We start from the raw sequence: 19,111 nt of genomic DNA on the forward strand, positions 1-19,111 counted from the left end.
TTTTGTCCCTGGTTCCTGGTATAAAGCTCCTAATAACCTTGGAATCTGCAGAGTGATGAGTGCCAGTTATTTATTTACTTATTTTTGCAGTACCGGAGATTAAACCCAGAGGTGCTCTACCACTGAACTAAATAAACCCTTAGACCTTCCTTCCTTCCTTCCTTTATTTATTTATTTATTTATTGGTACTAGAGTTAGAACCCAAGGCCTCATGCAAGCACTCTACCACTTAACTAAACCTCCAGAACTAAACCCCCAAAACTTTATTTTTTGAGACAAAAGTTGCCTAGGCTGACCTTGAACTTGCTACCCCTCTGCTTCAGCCTCCTGCGCCACCAGGAGCCTGGGCAAGAGTGTCTTTTGTATTCTAATGATATGACTTGGAGGCCAGGGCCTAGATAGCTTCAGGATGGGAGCTGGTTGCCAGAAAGGGGAGGCAGCTTTAGAGGGTTAGAACTTTACCCACACACACTCCTCCCCACACACCTCCAGAGGGAAGAGGGGCTGAGGCTGAATCACTCATCAGTGGCCAATGATTTACTCAACCAGGCCCATACCATGAAACCACCATAAAACCCCTGGACAATGGGGTTCTGAGAGCTTCCAGGTTGATGGCACATGGAGATACTGGGAGGGCTGGGGTGTGGATGCTCCATGCTTTTTTTCCCTACGTATTGCTTCCAGTTGACTATTCCTGAATTGTCTCCTTTGTAATGCCAATGTAAGTGCTGTCCTGAGTTTTGTGTCATTGTGATATATTATCAAACATGAGAAAGGTGGCATGGGAACCCCTAACTTACTGCCAGTCCTTCAGAAATACAGGTGGTAACCAAGAACCTTCAATGGGTGTCTGAAGTGGAGCAATTTTGCTCGTGTGAGCACTTATAGGGTCTGCAGGGACTCCTGGTAATTAGTGCTAGAAAGGAATGGAATTGCAGGATCCCCAGCAGACGCAGGGGAAAAAAAAACCTATAAATTGTGTTGTGAAGATAAAAACAGCATAGGCCTTACCCTCTCTGAGCCTGTAAAAATGAGAGGGTTGGACTGAAGGCAGCTAAGGCCCTCCCGTCCGTGATTCACCAGCTTTCTGGCTTAAGAACTTCTACAGGTAACATGAGAGTCTCACTCTCTGGAAGCCACTAGCAAATTCAGCTTTCAAACCCAAAGAAGCATCATTTCTCAGGCCTCATTTCCTATTTTGACTAATGACATGCCAGAACTGTGTGATTTCTCCTTTGAGAAGCAAAAAAAAAAAAAAAAAACTCAATAGTGTAGCCCTGTCCTTGTCCCCAGCTCTCAAAGACTTACAGCCCAATTCTCTGAGATGAAAGAATCAGTCTCTCTCCATTACACTCAGTTTTAAACCAAAAACCAAAACAGGATTTTTGACGTGCCTCCCAGACTACAAGTCTTGTGCTTCGTTAATGATTAAAACAGCAGCTGGTAATGTCTTAAAAGCAAGTTGGTCAGTTAGACAATTTAGCATCTGTTTGAATTCCCTTTCTTCCTCCATCCTACACTGTAGTTCTCAAACAAATCCAAAAAGAAAAGACAATACACAAACCTTCCCTTACTAAGAGCCTCAATGAAATTGAAAGAAGTACTTCCTTTGACAAAATTCTCAGAAAAACTTGCTGGGATGAAGAGAACACTTGTACTCTAAATTCTGAGACCAGATGGATAATTATAAATTTAAGGCAGATCTGAATTCAAGACAACTATTACCAGATTTTCAGCCATTCAGTTCATTCAGGCATCCATTCACTGAGATAACTACTGAGTCCACAGACACAAGTTCAAGTCCCAGCTCTGCTACTTACTACCACATACCTTGAAGAAAGAACTTCACTTCTAAGTCTCAGTTCTCTAGACAATAAAATATGGATGGTGCCAAGCATGGCGGCATGTGCCTAGAGTCCCAGCTGCTCAGGAGACTGAGGTTGGAGGACTGCCGGAGGTCAGAGGCCACCCTAGGTAACACAGCAAGACCCTGTCTCTAAAAAATTAATAATAATAAAAGAATGATAGTACTTACCTGACAGGGCTTTTGTGGGAATTAAAGAAGATGATGTATGCAATGTACTTAACTCAGTATCTGATAAGGGTCATGCTGACTAGTACCAAGAATATTAACATTTTTATCTTTAAGGAATTATGTTAGATACTACTGAAAAATTAGGACAGGACACCAAAGGCATAGGAAACAAAAGAAATAGTAGAGATACTGGCACACCTGTAATCCCAGTGGCTCAGGAGGCTGAGATAGTAGGATCATGAGTTTAAAGCCAGCTTCAGCAATTTAGCGAGACCCTCAGCAACTCAGTGAGACACTGTCTCTAAATAAAATACAAAAAAAGGGCTAGGGATGTGGCTCAGTGGTTGAGTGCCCTGGGTTTAATCCCTATACCAAAAACAAAACAAAAACAAACAAACAAAAGTAAGAAAGAAACAGTAGAGAAAGTGGACTTAAAATGAAAAACTTCTGTGTAGCAAAGGACACTTTACATAATAAAAACACAACCCACAGAATGGGAGAAAATCACTGACAATAACATAGTTGATAAGAGATTAATATCCAGAATATATAAAGAATTCATAAAACTAAACAGTAACAAAATCAACAAGCTAATAAAAAATTGAGAAAAGGACATAAACAGATATTTCTCCAAAGAAGACATACAAATGGCCAAAAAGCACATGAAAAGATGCTTTACATCGTTAATTATTAGGGAAACGCAAATCAAAACCATAACTCCATTCCCAGTAGGATGGCTACTATAAATTAAAAAGAAAACAGGAAATAGTAAGTGTTGGTAAGAATGTAGACAAATGGGCTGGGGATGTGGCTCAAGCGGTAGCGTGCTCGCCTGGCATGCATGCATGCGGCCCAGGTTCGATCCTCAGCACCACGTACAAACAAAGATGTTGTGTCTGTCGAAAACTTAAAAAAAAAAAAAAAAAAGAATGTAGACAAATGGAAATGTTGTACACTGCTGTTAAGAGGGCAAAATGGTGCAGCAGCTATGAACAACAGTATGGAGGTCCATCAAAATATTAAAAATAGAGGGGCTGGGGTTGTAGCTCAGTGGTGGAGCACTTGCCTAGCACGCGTCAGACACTGGGTTTGCTCCTCAGCATTGCATAAAAATAAACAAATAAAATAAAGGTGTTGTGTCCATCAAAACTAGAAATATTTTTTTAAAAATAACTAAAAATAGAATCACCAGGCCAGGTGCAGTGGTGCATACCTATAATCCCGGTGGCTTGGCAGGCTGAGGCAGGAGGATCATGAGTACAAAGCCAGCCTCAACAAAAACGAGGCATTAAGCAACTCAGTGAGACCCTGTCTCTAAATAAAATACAAAATAGAGCTGGGGATGTGGCTCAGTGGTTGAGTGCCCCTGAGTTCAATCCCCTGTTACCCCCACCCCACAAAAAATAGAATTGCCAGCCGGGTGTGGTGGCACATGCCTGTAATCCTAGCAACTTGGGAGGCTGAGGCAGGAGGATAGCAAGCTCAGTCTGGACAACTTTGTAAGACCCTGTCTCAAAATAAAAATTAAAAAGGGCTGAGAGTGTAGTGTAATGGTAAAGTGCCCCTGGGTTAAATCCCCAATAACATCAGTAAAAAGGAAAAATAGAATTGCCATATAATCCAGCAACTCCACTTCTAGATACATATCCAAAAGAATGGAAAACAGGGACACAGACATTTATATATCCACATTCATAGCAGCATTATTAATAGCCAAAAAGTAGAAGCAACCCAAATGTCCATCTGTGGATGGATAAATAAGCAAAATGTGATATATACATACACACACACACACACACACACACACACACACACTGGAATATTATATGGCCTTAAAAATAAAGGGAATGTGGGGGCTGGAGTGTAGCTCTATGGTAGAGTATATGCTCAGCAATACCCCAAAAAAAGAAATTTTGGACATGCTCCAACACGGATGAACCTTCAAGACATTATGCCAAGTGAAATATGTCAGGCACAAAAGGACAAGTACTCCTTGAGTATATGTGCATTAGGCTCCTAGAGCAGTCAAAGTCATGGTGACAGAAAGTAGAATGGTGGCTGCCAGGGGCTGTGGGGAGGAAGGAATGAGGGGATGTTATTTTAGTTTTGCAAAATGAAAAGAGCTCTACAGACTTATGGTGGCAATGGTGGATGTATTCAATGCTACTGAACTACACTTCACAATGGGAAATCCTATTATGTATATTTTAACCATAATTTTTAAAAGAGAGAACAGAAGCAGGTACCCTGATGGAACATCAAATGATGCATGGGAAGAACTAACTGTACCATAATACATTCCATTTTACATTCTCATTTGATCCTCTTTTTTATTTTTAATATTATTACTTTTTTTGTATTTAGGGATTGAACCCAGGGGCACTTTACCACTGAGCTGAATCCCAGTCCTTTTTATTTTTTTGTTTTGAGACGGGGTTTTGCTAAGTTGCTGAGGATCTTACTAAAGATGTTGGGGCTGGCCTCATACTTGCAATCCCCCTGTCTCAGCCTCCTGAGTTGCTGGTCGCCACCATCAGTGTTTACAGATTAGGAAACTGAGGATTAGAATAGATACTGGACTCACACAAAGGCAGTCACAAAGAGAAGCAAAAATAGGGCCTACACACCAGAAATGGTGGCACATACTTGTAACTCCAGCTACTCAAGAGGCAAAGGCAGAAGGATAGCCAAGTTCTAGGACAACTTGGAAAATACAGCAAGACCCTGTCTCAAAATTAAAAAATAAAAATGGCTGAGGATGTAGCTCAGTGGTAGAGCACTTGCCTAGAATTCTCAAGGCCCTGGGTTCAATTCTCAGCACTGGAAAAAAAAAACAAGAGATGGGATCAACTCCAATTCAAAATAAAAAATGCTAAATGCGCGAAGAGAACAAAGAGGAACAAAACACATTCCTCTACAATTCATGAAGAGTGCTGTCTTTATGGAATTCCCATTTGGAACCAGTTAAGGCCCTTCTTGTCCAAATGTTAACAGACTATGCTTGCTATCTAAAAGGCAGTATCAAAAAAGCACTGGAGCTAGATTCCCTGATGTAGAAGATGGCTGAGCCAACACGGGCACCAGAACCCCTTAAGTCTCCATTTCTCATCTATAAAATGGAGATAATGGAGCTGGGGTTGTAGTTCAGCAGTAGAGCGCTTGCCTAGTACTTTCAAGGCGCTAGGTTTGATCCTCAGCACCACATAAAAATAAATAAATAAAATAAAGGTATAAATAAATAAAAAATAAAATGGAGATAATGGGGCTAGGGTTGTAGTTCAGCAGTAGAACACTTGACTAGCACATGTGAGGTGCTGGGTTTGATCCTGAGCACCACATTAAAATAAATAAATAAAATAAAGGTATAAATAAATAAAAAATAAAATGGAGATAATGGGGCTAGGGTTGTAGTTCAGCAGTAGAACACTTGACTAGCACATGTGAGGTGCTGGGTTTGATCCTGAGCACCACATTAAAATAAATAAATAAGGGCTGCGGTTGTGGCTCAGTGGTAAAGCACTCGCCTAGCATGAGCAAGGGCCTGGGTTCGATCCTCAACACCACATAAAAATAAATAAATAAACAAAATAAAGGTATTGTGTCTAACCAAAAATAAATATTAAAATAAGTAAATAAAATAAAGGTATAAAAAATAAAATGGAGATAATATCACTGACTTACCAATGTTTCATAGAACTACTATTTAAATAAGGTAGTGTGTGTACAGCACTCAGCAAGGTACCTAGCACAGGACTAAGAATTTTGAAGATGCTAACCAAGATGTTGACAGGAAAAAACCTATGGTATGGATGACTGTGCAGAGTATATTCCACCACTTTATGTGAAGGTCAAAAGAACCAGAAAGTATACATCTTGACCTGGAGGAGCAAGGAACTTTATACACATTATCTCATTTAATCTTCACAAAAACCTAGGGGGTGAGAAATAGTGATATATATATATATATATATATATATATATAGAGAGAGAGAGAGAGAGAGAGAGAGAGAGAGAGAGACAGACAGACAGACAGACACACACACAAGGAAAGAGCCAAATAAATGATCTGGATAAAAAACATTGGGGGTCCAGAGAATAGAGTTATGCCCATAAACAGGGTGATCTAGGAAGGCTTCCGAGATGAAGGGGTAAGGGCTGATGGACAGCAAGCTTGATGATAAGATGAAGAAAATCAAAGAGAATCTTCTAGGTCAGGGGTTTGGAAAGGAACACTAAAATGGGTAGCAAGTCAGAGACTGTTTTTTTTTTAATTTTTTTAAAAATATTTATTTCTTAGTTCTCGGCGGACACAACATCTTGTTGGTATGTGGTGCTGGGGATCGAACCTGGGACGCACGCACGCCAGACGAGCGCGCTACCGCCTGAGCCACATTCCCAGCCCAGAGACTGGTTTTTATAAGGCCTCTTTTCCAACCACGAGATAGGTCAGTTTCCCCAAATGAATGTTATTTATATATTTTTAGACTACTAGGTTAGCCAAAAAATTCTGGGAGTTTTGTCTGTTAGCAAGAACAATATTCCTTACTTGAATTTCCCCTAGGCACTATATTTATACTTCCTTCCTCCTCACCTAATATCTCAAGTCAGTAATAAGTAAATAAATAAAATAACACAGAGATTATACAGAAATATGCTGAGTAGTTGTACAAAGTTACATCTCTAAGGCATGAGAAAAGGGAGAATGGAATACATAAGTATTCCATTACCTAAAATAAGAAAAATCTCAATGAATTTTTGAGAAAACACACACTGGAGATTTTCTATATTTTTCCTATTTTCCATGTGATTATACATTGATTTTTCAAAAGCACAATTACATGAGAATTTTAAATATCCCAACTAGCACTCCCTCTACGCAACGGCACCCGTTCAGAAAAACCTGCAAGTCTCAGCTCCTATTCTTTTACATGTTAAACAGAGCAGGACAAGAAGCAGGCTGACCCTTACCATGTGACTTTCCACGTCTGGTGTCTTATAACCTACTCAGGCAATGAAGGACAAATGCTCTCAAACCTAACTTCCTCCCAGTACTCCACTGACTGCACCTTACTGTCTCTGCTGTGAGCTCATAAGCAGCGTCTGTACCCTAACTTTGGAGGAAATAGCATTGCCCACTGCTGACCTCCTGGGAAGATAACCCCCTTTCCCATTCTGCACAGTCAGGGGCTTTGACAGTAAGAGAGAAGAGGGATCTTTCAGTGACTGTCAAGGGGAAATCTCCCTGCCCTGTGATGGTATCCATGCCACTCCCCTGCCTAGAAATCTTTCAGAGCTCCCCAGTACCACCAAGGGAAGAGTCCAGACTAGCTGGCCAACACATGAAGGAAGCAGGTCTCCACAATCAGGCTTTATCCTAGCTGTCTGGGATCACCTCCCACTACTCCCTTTTGCAAGGTAAACAGATCAAATCCCATCATCTCAGCTACCCAGCCAACATCCAGCATTTGCCTAAGTTGTCGTCTCTGCCAAGAAGGCCCTCCAAGCCTCCTTTCCTATTTCTTCATGGACCAGATCTTATCTGATAATCAAAGCTCTGGTCAGCAAGCTCTCCACCTGCAGAGACTTCTGAGTTCCCCATTTCCCTCCTAAGGTGTTTTCCTCATCTCTCTCCTGCTGAGGGCATAACATAGAATCAGACTCTGAAGCCAGTGTGCTGAGTTCAAATTCTTACTCCCTTACTGTAAGCTGTGTGACCCTAAGTAGGTTACATACCTTCTCATTGCCTCAAGGCCGTCATCTGCAAAATGGAGATGATAACAATGCCTCCTTACTCACATCATTGTTGTGAGGATTAAATGACTGCAAGATTCATAAAATGACCACTTCAGTCTCTGGCACATGGTAATCTAATACTGAACTAGTTGGGAGGCTGGAGGTGTACATCAGTGGTAGAGCACATGCACAAGGCCCTGGGTTCCATTCCCAGCACCGCCAAAAAAACAACAACAAAAAACTCTTTAGCTACTATTATTATAGGGAGGCTCCCCCTCCCTGTCTCTATTCCCTTACTACATAAATCTGATCAATCTTACCCAATCACTTTCTATGTTATATGATTTAGAACCTGTCTTAGGTCTCTTATTAAACAGAACATCCTGGTAAATGCTTAGCTTGGCATATGTAGATAGTAGGACCACTGAATGAATGAATGAATCCTAAGTAATCTTACTTATAGACTATCCAGAATAAAAATATAATGCTTGACTGAGGATGTGCCTCAAGCAGTAGCGCGCTTGCCTGGCATGGGCAGGGCGCTGGGTTCGATCCTCAGCACCACATAAAAATAAAATAAAGATGTTATGCCCACCAAAAACTAAAAAATAAATATTTAAAAAATTCTCTCTCTCTCTTTTAAAAAAATGTAATGCTTGAAGAAAGATAAAGAAGAGGGGCTGGGGATATGGCTCAAGCGGTAGCGCGCTCGCCTGGCATGCGTGCGGCCCAGGTTCGATCCTCAGCACCACATACAAACAAAGATGTTGTGTCTGCCAAGAACTGAAAAATAAATTTTAAAAAATTCTCTCTCTCTCTCTCTCTCTCTCTCTCTTTAAAAAAAAAAAGAAGAGATAAAAGAACAGAACTATTAATCTACACCAATGGTCCTCAAAGTGGACCAGCAACATTAACATCAATGGAAAACTGGTTAGAAACGTGCAATATTGGGGCTGAGGGGTTAGTTCAGTTAGTAGAGCACTTGTCCTGGGTTCCATCCCAGCACCATCACAGAAAAAAAAGAAAGAAATGTGGCTCACTAGGCCCCACCCCAGACTTACTTAATCTGAAATTCTGAGGGTGAGGCCCAGTATTTCATTTTAACAAGACTTCCAAGTGATTCTGATGACCCTGAATCTCCAGATCTGAGTCAAAGCAGCGACGCACAGCAGTGCGGAATGAGCACTGCATCAGGAGTGCATTCCAATCTGAACTCTGCCATTGACCTTGCACAAGTCTCTTAGCTTTAAGTGATAAAAGGACCATAACCCTCAAAAAACTTAATGTTGTAAGGATTAAATGAGATTGTACATGTAGAGTTTGTAGACAGTAGCTGGTTAATAACTGTAAGTTCCTTCCAGTTCTCTTCCCCTATATCTCACAAGCTTACGAAGGCTAAATAAAATGACTGAAGCCAAAGGGCTTTCCAAGTTGCCAACTGCCATAGCAATTTGTGGAATGACAAGGTATTCTTTATATAAACAGCCAATCTAGAGTTTACCCAGCATTCTCAGAGTATTATGAAGTAGTTTATGTCTAACACCATTCAATCTCCAAATACAAACTTTGCAACAGATTATCTGCTTCTTAAATGTTGATAAAGCAGAACTAAGAAGAGAAATGACCCATCTCCCCTAATATTAACTAAATACTCACTGACTTCTGAATCCAAATGAATCTCATTTTTTTTCTCTTGGAAAAGGAATATCTTAAAATTTTTTCCCAGTCATCACAAGGAAAGCAGCAGACCTCTGTGCAGTACCCTGGACCTAACTTGGGGAACTCCTGATCTGTGATGTGGTGGTGGAAGGTTGAGATTAGACAGTAACATTTTGAAACTTGTTCAGGAAGTACAAAATCAAGAAATAAAAGTAAGTACATTGTTTGTTGGTTTGTTTTTGTAGTGCTGGGAATTGAACCCAGGGGCTCATGCATATCAGGCAAGAGCTCTACTGATGAGCTATATCCCCAGTCCTCTTTTTAAAACTTCTATTTTGAGACAGATCTTGCTAAGTTACCCAGAGTGGCCTAAAAATTGTGATCCTCCTGTCTCAGCATTCTGAGTAGCTAGGATTACAGCATGCACCACCATACCTGGCTTGAGTAATTTATTTTCTTCCACACTTCTTAGCCTTTAACACCATTGCATTCTTGTTCATTCATATATTCTCTCTCTCTTTCTCTTTCTCTCTCTTTCTCTCTCCCTCTCCCTCTCCCTCCCTCTCCCCCCCCCTCTCTCTGAACCATGAATTCTACTCATGAATCACCTTCCAGAACAAATTCCAGGATGGATGCAAGAAATACACACATGCCTAGTAGGCATGAGGAACTGGGTTTGATACCCAGCATTGGGAAAAAAAGAAGAAGAAAAATAAATACACAAATAACTATGTCAGACTGTGGTCTAGGTGGCTAGCTTCAGATGTGCAGGCTATGTATTTGACTTTACAGCACCAAGTTAGAACCCCCATGTGAAGCTCAGGCATGAGACAGTCATAATCACTTCACCAACTACTCTGCCCCAGGACCCTTCAATGTTCACGGTACTTCTTCTATTCAAGGTTCCCAAGGAGCTGCTTTTTAACATTTGCATCCCCAGCGTCTAGCACAGGCCTTGGCACCCAACACGTACTCATGAATACCCTACTGAACTATATAGAAGAATTATTTAGGTACAAATCTGAGGCAGCTAATGAGAAGTATTATTTTATGTGTGGAGAAAACAAGGTCCACATAGTCAAAGTCGCAGCAAGTGAAAGAATGTCATCTTTATATGGCCCATCCAAAGCAGAGCTTCATCCTGTCACTCAAACCCTACTTGCCAATATTACCAACAGCCACCTCTGCTCCACTCAGACTGGTGATCCTAGATGTGTCCCTACTTTCCCTTTCTTTCTCATCCTATTTAACTGCCCCCAGGCCCAGGGGATTCTCTTCTCAGCCTTCAAAGTTCTTGCCTATCCTTCACAAACAGCCCCCAAAGGAACCAATCCCTGTCACTCCAGTCTCATATAAATTCCACTTTTTTTCTTTTCAGTACTGGAGATTGAACACAAGGACCCTCTACCACTGAGCTACATCTCCAGTCCTATTTTTATTTTTTATTTTGAGACAGATCTCTTCAAGTTGCCTTGGCTGGCCTCAAACTTGTAATCCTCCTACTTCAGCCTCCCAAGTAGCTGGGGTTACAGGCATGCACCACCATGCCCGGCTCTCATCTGAATTCTTCTGAACTCCTGCAGCACTTATAATCTGTACTATGTCATCATTCCATGCGTCTGTTTTCTTGTCTGAAACTGTAAATCCCTTGATAACAGGACCATGTATGACATCCCAGCTCTTTTACCAGCTGAGCAGTCATTTCACCTCTCAGAGCCTCAGTTTCCTCAACTCTAAAGTGGGAAAGACGATAAAACTTATCCATAGAACATCTAAAAGGAGCAAATGATGGCTGCAGAATTGCTTTGTGCAAGCTATAGCTACAATTATTTTTCTCATTGGCTTTGTTGTTATTTTATTTCTATATTTCCCTCCTACCCATTTCCTGACATACACTTTTTAAAAAATACTAACAACACTAAATGTCAAGAAAATAATTTTTACACTTAGTCACAACAGTACAGAACATACATCAGAACTTCATTCTGTGGGCTAATAATTTATTGGAATCGAACTGAAATGACTGAGACCTTGCCTATTGGCTACCTGACAACAGTAAATTTTCATCATCTTCATGGTCAAATGTCTTATAAACAATGGTGAACACTGGAAGGGTATTTTTCTTCACACACATCACCAATGGGTCAGTTGTATCACATACCCTCTCCTGGAAAAAAATTCAGTCCTGACTCATTCTATTGTTAACAGTGAAAACTGTGATTTATTGAGCGTTTATTATGTTCCAGATACAATGCTAAAGTTTTCTAGACATCATCTCGTTCAAATTGTACTATTCTGGAGGAAGTGCTAGGGATTGAGATTGACAAAATTATATTGTTATATTATTGTATGCATGTATGAATACATAACAACAGATTCCATCATTATGTATAACTATAATGAACCAATAAAAATGTGGAAAAAAATAAAAATTTTTAAAAATTTAAAAAATAAATTACCCTACTCTGTGAGTACAAATATCCCTCTCCCCTGCTCCCCCCCCCACCGCCCCAGCAGATAGACAAACTAAGACTCAGCAGGGTTACACAATTTCTGGGGTCACACAGCTGAGAAAAGCCAAAATTTAACTCAGATCTTCCTCATGGAAGTATCATGCTCTTTTCACTCACTACATATCCCTATATCCTCTATACTTGTATTTTTTTAATATTTATTTTTTAGTTGTAGTTTGACACAATACCTTTATTTTATTTATTTATTTTTATGTGGTGCTGACGATTGAACCCAGGGCCTCGCATGTGCTAGGCAAGCGCTCTACCACTGAGCCACAACCCCAGCCCCTTTATACTTATATTTCAAAATCCTCTTTGGGATAGGGTATAACTCAGTAACAGAGTACTTGCTTAGCATGCTGAAGATCCCAGGTTCAGTCTCCAGCATCACAAAAAGTTTTAATTAAAAGTCCCTTTTATGGGCTGAGGATGTGGCTCAAGTGGTAGCGCGCTCGCCTGGCATGCGTGAGGCCCGGGTTCGATCCTCAGCACCACATACAAACAAAGATATTGTGTCCACCGAAAACTGAAAAATAAATATTAAAAAATTCTCTCTCTCTCTCTCTCTTTAAAAAAAAAGTCCCTTTTAATTTCTTCCTCTCATCTACATGCTACTTTTCATAACCACCTTGGCATTTTAAAGATGTAGAACTTCCTCTTATAAGAGAGAAGAAAAGAAAAAAAATTCCTCCAAGTTTACTGGTTCCCTCCATAACTAGCTAGAATTCAACACCCAACTGAGAAATGAATCTTGAGAATATGGATGCAGTGAAAGAACACCTGAGGAAAGTAGGAAAGTAAAAGAGGAAGAAGAAAGGAGTGAAAATCCAGAGAGACATTCAAGTAGGCAGCTGGGACAAAGTGTTGGAATTGTGGGAAATAGCTCTTTCAAGACCCAGTGTCCGCAATTCTTCATAAAAGATACTTTATCAGAAAGGAAAGAAAAGCTCCTAAATGCCAAATAGCTAACAGAAGAGGCCTCACTAACTTTACCGGCCCCAGTAAAGGATAGAAAGTAAGCTGGAAATTCATAAAGCAGGAAATAAACAAATCACTACTGCCTAAACCAGTCGGGTTCATATGGACACCAAAGGTCCCTGTTCATAAAAGATGTTTTACCAGTCCTTCAACCAACTGGGTGGAACCTTATTTTAAAAGAAACTAATCAGCATTCTTGAGTGATCACTTGGCATAAGCTCCTGCCTTGAGTGAAAAGGCACAAGTTGTTTTTAATTTTATTTATTATTATTACTCTTATTTTTGCCATGCTGGGGATGGAACCGAGGGCTAAGCACACATTCTACTGCTGAAGGACATCCCCAGGAGGCAAGCTGCTTTTGTTTTTTGTAAGAAAATCCCATAGTGTGGCCACTTTAGGGTTCCTTCACCTACTCTTTGTGCTTTCTCCATCCGGGATGTACTCTGGTACCCTTGACTGGGTCCCCAAAGCCCCGTTACAGGATTGACAGATACTGTAGAGTAGTATCACTCTCTTGTATAGTGACAACAAAGGGTTCCACTTGGAAAAATTTAATATAGCAAGGGAAACAACAGTCAATGTGCAGAGATTACTACAAGAAATATAAAAACTTTGAAATCCGAAGGGACCTACCACATTTCACCTCCAAACACTTCACCTGACAGACAGGGGAACTTCAAACCACAAAGGGCACAGGGTCATAGGAAGAATCACTGGCAATGCCACTAGTTGAGTGTCGGTTTCCTGATTCCCAATGGAGTGCTCTTATCATTAAACAACACAGCCTCCCTTCTTTCCTGGGAGGCACCATGCCACCCCGCTTAAAAGATAATCATCCTCCAAGAACCCCTCCCCCAACCAGTTCTTCCTACATCCTAATAGAGTTGCAGCTCCAATTAGTAAGTCTCAGAGCAGGGGACAATTTCTGGGAGGGTGCACAGTCTGAGTCCGCAGGTATCAAAGAGAAGGGAGACATATGGAAAGAGGAGGTCTGGGAGAACCTCCAGACCTCCTCTTTCCATATGGCAGTGCGGGCGGGGGACAGCAAGATGCTGGGCTTGATAAGGGTGCGGGCAGTGGCATCTCCAAATAGGTGAGAGGTAAACAGACCAGCAGTTGGTACCACGTCAGGAAAGAAAGAAGGGCTAGGCTCTGATGGTAGGGAGGCAGGGAGAGTCTCTGGGTCCAAGTTGGGCCTCAGGGGCCTCCTGGAAGGTGGCCCGGTGAAGTGGCACCAGTGCCAGGTGGAGGCCCCACGAGAAGGACGGACACTTGCTCTGCCCATGAGGTGACACCGGCGCCCAGATGAGACCCAGCCCACTGGCAAGGTGGCACTGGCGCCAGACAGAAGCTGGACGACAAGGACGGACGGCCCTCTCGTGAGGTGGCACCAGCACTAGGCACAGGACCGACAACAGGGATGCCGGGTCCACCCGTGAGGTGACACCGGTTTCTGGAAGAGATCCAACCCGCACGTGAGGAAGCATCGCCACCCCGCAGAGATTCAACCACAGGGATGCTTGGTCCACCTGTGAGGTGCCACAGCAGCCGGCAGAGGCCCGCGGTCCAGCCCGGTCAGTCGCCCACCCAAGCCGTCCGCCGCAAGCGCAGCCTTACCGAGACATTGCCCCACAGGGGTGCTGAACGGGTTCCCCAGGAGGAACTCCATCTTGGGCCGACAACCCGGCAGCTGACGCCCTGTTTGCCGCCGCGGTCTCCGCTGTCCCCAGCAGAGCTCCCAACCTGACTGACACTTGCCCCCGCCCCACCCTCCAGAACGCCGAGCGCCGGGCCTTTAGCCCCGCCCTCCTATCGCGTCTCTATTGGACAACGCCTCCATAGTCTTCCCTCCGATTGGCCTTTACACCACCCTCAACGAAGTCCCGCCCACCAAACGGAGTCTGATTGGGTCGAGGACCAAGCTAGGTCATTGGAGTCCCCGTCAGGCGTAGCGGCACCTCCCCTGGCCCGCCTCCGAAACAGGGGCTGTATTTTTTGATTCATCTGTATATTGGTCAATCTAGGGAAATCCTACTGTTATTGGACAAAATATGAGTCAATCACTCAAAACAGACGTGGGGAAGAGGTGGACCTAGGGAGTTGCCCGCCCACAGTAGTGCTGATTGGAGAAACATTTGTTTTCTCTACGGCTGGTTGGTGTTTGGAGTATTTCCCACCCAGACACGTGATCACGTGACCCGTCAACTTTCACCCAGGATGTCTACCTCCTGCTTCCTCTTAGCAACCGAGTGGCGGCGCTTGTTTCCCCAGCAACCGAGAGACGCCTCCGCTGCAGGGAACTAGCCGGATAGCTGGTGCTCAAAAAGGTGAGACCCGGGAATTGAGGCTCCATGAGGACTCTCAGAGGCGAGAGCGGCCGACTGTGACCCCTCTCTCTGAGGATTCCGGCTTGGCCCTTTTCATTTGTAAAATAGGAACACATGTTCTCTACCAGACAGCTAATATACTTTAATTGTGGACTTTTCAGGTCTTCAGAGGAGAAATTGCTAAGGGAGTGCTTCTTCAAGGAGTAAGAGTCGGAAGGGATTTTAAGGGATTCCATCCCCCAGCCTCCTGCCCAATCTGTTTCATTAGAACCCAGATTAACTGTTTCACCCTGATCCACTGATAACTTCTTCCAGAATTTAGCTATCGGATCCTACCTCATAAATCTCATTAAGTTAGTTTATTTGGTGCAGTATAAAGTGCTTGGACTGGGAATATGGATATTCAAATTCTATGTCTGTCAGTAATTTGTTGTATGAGTTTGAACAAGTTCCTCCCACTCTCAGGGCTTCAGATTCCCTATCTGGGAAATAAGAGCACTCTAGGACTCCCTTCTTTAATAACTTCTGGAACTGACATGTAATTAAATAATTTGTGTGCACAGAATGCACATTAAGTACTCAGTAGGAGGTTGGTTTTCTTCTTATTAATTCATGGCAAATAAGGTCTCTACTCCTCAGATTTAATTCATCCAGTTTATTGTTTCCCAGGAAAATCCGGATCCGTTTCTCTGTGAGGAAATCACTTCATTGACAGGTTTGTAAAAACTGCTGCATCCCCACCTGCTACCTGTTTGGTCACCAAAAACACTGTCATTAGGTAATTCAACAGGGACCCAGTTTGGTGGTAAATTACTGATAAAATCTCTATAGGGGAAGACTGTTTGGGCTTTGTCTCTGACCCAGAGCAGTTAGGAGAAACACAGTGAATTGTGGCAATAATAATCCCTAGTAAACTGGGTACAGTGGAGCCATGATTAGGAAAATAGGTTCTGCCATATTCTAGGTGTATAAACTTTGGCATACTAATTGGCATTTCTAACTAGCTTCTGTTTTTCTTTTTCCCTGTTCTTTTCTTTCTTTGTGTTTCTAGGGAAGTACTAGGGATTGACCCAGGGATGCTCTACCACTGAACTACATTTTTAGCACTTTTTATTTTAAGACAGTTTCTCACTAAGTTCCCCAGACCGGCCTTAAACTTGTGATCCTCCTGCCTCAGCCTCCTGAGTTGTTGAGATTATAGGCATTCATCACTACACCCAGCTTAACTAGCTTGTTTTCTTTTCTGGAAACTGGGGATTATCAATCCTACATATGAATTAACTAGAAATGTCTCAAATCCACATTTTAGCGCTATCCCTGGTCATCTCTGACCTCACTCTTTTTGTAATTCTCAGTACTGCCGCTAGGGATGAACTCCTTAAAATTAAAATCTGATTATGTCACTGCCCTTATTAAGCCCTATGAGCTTTATCGGGGCCTTAGGATAATAATACAACTCCTACAGGACTCTCCAAGCTTGTATCATATCAGACAAAGTGGAGCATGCCTGTTCTCTCCCATCTCAGGGCCCTCCCCATGCAGTTCGCTCTCCCCTCTTTCCTATTGGTCCTTCAGATCTCAGCCCTTTCTTGGTTAGGCCGGGTTTCCCTTAATGTATGCTTTTGTAGTTCTCTATACCTACAAACTTTTCATGATTTACAACTAAATATTTGTATGATTACTTGTTTCATGTCTAAAACAGCAGTAAGATGATCTGTTATTCATGGCAGGTAATAGTTATTCAGTAGACATGGGTGGACTAAACACATAGTCTTACAAAAACATAGGAGAGAGGAATTATCCACCTTTGACAGAATTGGAAAGCAAAGATTTCTGCCAGTAAAATGAGTTGCCAAAGGAGACACAGTCAGAATCCAAATCCTGCCCTTGGTGTTCTAGTTAGTTTAATCCCTCATTGCATAGCAGTTTCTGGGCTTGATTGAAAGCAAGCTTGATTTGTCTCAGGAACCAACTCTTGATGAAGTAAGAGGGATGAGAAGTCAAAGAGGTTTTTTTGTTTATTTGTTTGTTTATGTTTTTAGTTGTAGATGGACACAATACCTTTATTTTATTTATTTATTTTTTTAAAAAAAGTCTTTTTTTTTAAAGAGAGAGTGAGAGAGAGAATTTTTTTTTTTTTGAGAATTTTTAATATTTATTTATTTTTTTTTAGTTCTCGGCGGACACAACATCTTTGTTGGTATATGGTGCTGAGGATCGAACCCGGGCCGCATGCATGCCAGGCGAGCGTGCTACCGCTTGAGCCACATCCCCAGCCCTAGAGAGAGAATTTTTTAATATTTATTTTTTCTAGTTCTCGGCGGACACAACATCTTTGTTGGTATGTGGTGCTGAGGATCGAACCCGGGCTGCCCGCATGCCAGGCAAGTGCTCTACCGCTTGAGCCACATCCCCAGCCCTTATTTATTTATTTTTATGTGGTGCTAAGGATCAGACCCAGTGCCTCACGTGTGCTAGGCAAGCGCTCTACCACTGAGCTACAACCCCAGCCTGAGAAGTCACAAAGTTTTGACATCAGAATCATGGTTTATTTCCTGAAGTAAAGAATCTGTTTTAAAAAAAAAAAAGCCTAAAATACTTTGCAAGTAACATTTACAAACACAGTACATTTAAATTTCCTGAAACAAAATTGTTAGCAAGTTATTTGAAAACCATTTCAGAAGAGTGGAAAGCTAGAAAGGGAGAGAGGAGAGACAAGGGCTAGAAACATCGCTGGGGGTTGAATCATTCACCCTGAGGAGGTAGAACCAGTGTGGAGAGAGTTAGAGTAAAAGCCAATGTGTTGATGGTTGGAAGGTCAGATGGAGAAGACACCAGAGTGTGGGTGGGGGCTATAGAGTCTGTGTTTCCCCCACCTCCACCACCCGCAACCCCCAGGGAAGAAGAAAAGGCTGTGCATGGGTTGAAGGCATTAGGATATTTGACCAGGGACATTACAGGAGTGGAGGATACTCCACTTACCCAAGCTGCATCCAAGTAGCTGGTAGGGGAAGAAAGAGGGAAGGAAGACTTTGCAGGCAACGTCTAAGACCAGGTGGCAGATTTGTCCAACTAATCAGGGTTTGTGGTGGACATCATCAGCCTAATATCAGGAGCAGAGCAGAGGGGCTGCCTAGCATCAGGGTGGGAGAGCGGGAGTTTCAGGGATACCTTGGACGTTGGGGAGGCACATGGGCACAGGTAGAAGGTGAAGCCACCAGGGAGGTGAGAAGCAGGTGGGAGCAGAGAGGAGGAGAGAACTGGACCTCCAGAGGGCTCAGAGGCAGAATCTCAGTAGACTAAAAGAGGGCATAGCTTCCTGCAGGGCCCTGTCCTACTAGTGGATCTCACTAAGAGGCTGGTAATGATGATAATGAGGTCAGGGCACCCCAGATTCCCAGGACTATAGCTCTGTCCAGCCAGGAATAGCAATCCAGGTTAGCTTTATAATGTGACTAACCAAATCCTCGGATCCCCCACCTCTGCCTGCAGTGTCTCATAGAAACCCTTGGACCATTAGCAACAGAAAACTACCAGAGGGCTGGGATTGGGGCTCAGTGGTAGAGTGCTTGCCTAGCATGTGTAAGGCACTAGGTTCAATTCTCAGCACCGCATATAAACAAATGAATAAAATAAAGGTCCATCAACAACTAAATGTGTGTGTGTATGTGTGTGTATAAAATTTTTAAAAAAGAAACCTACCAGAGTTGGCTCAAGTTAAAGAGGATTTAATGCAGGAAATCAGGAAATGCTCACAGAAAAGGACACAGAAACTTGCATGGGGTTGAGACTTAGGGACATTAGGGACTGAAAAGCTAGCAAGAAGGCAGACTCCATCTGTCCTTTGTCTTTTTCATGTGGATTA

The 19,111-nt window shown here is 42.5% G+C and overlaps 1 protein-coding gene across 4 annotated transcripts in view; it reads right to left on the minus strand.

Moving 5' to 3' along the window:
- Window positions 1-14,673, minus strand: part of Tom1l2 (target of myb1 like 2 membrane trafficking protein) — a 119,037-nt gene extending 104,364 nt beyond the window's left edge. For all 4 annotated transcript variants that reach the window (XM_026408669.2, XM_026408668.2, XM_077801383.1 and 1 more), the window contains exon 1: window positions 14,537-14,673. In XM_026408669.2, the coding sequence (XP_026264454.1) occupies window positions 14,537-14,588 (52 nt within the window). In that variant the 5' untranslated portion in view covers window positions 14,589-14,673. The remainder of the gene's footprint in view (window positions 1-14,536) is intronic.
- Between the last annotated feature and the right edge of the window lie 4,438 nt (window positions 14,674-19,111).

This window comes from Urocitellus parryii, chromosome 7, assembly GCF_045843805.1.
Source record: "Urocitellus parryii isolate mUroPar1 chromosome 7, mUroPar1.hap1, whole genome shotgun sequence".
NCBI classification, from domain to species: Eukaryota; Metazoa; Chordata; class Mammalia; order Rodentia; family Sciuridae; genus Urocitellus; species Urocitellus parryii.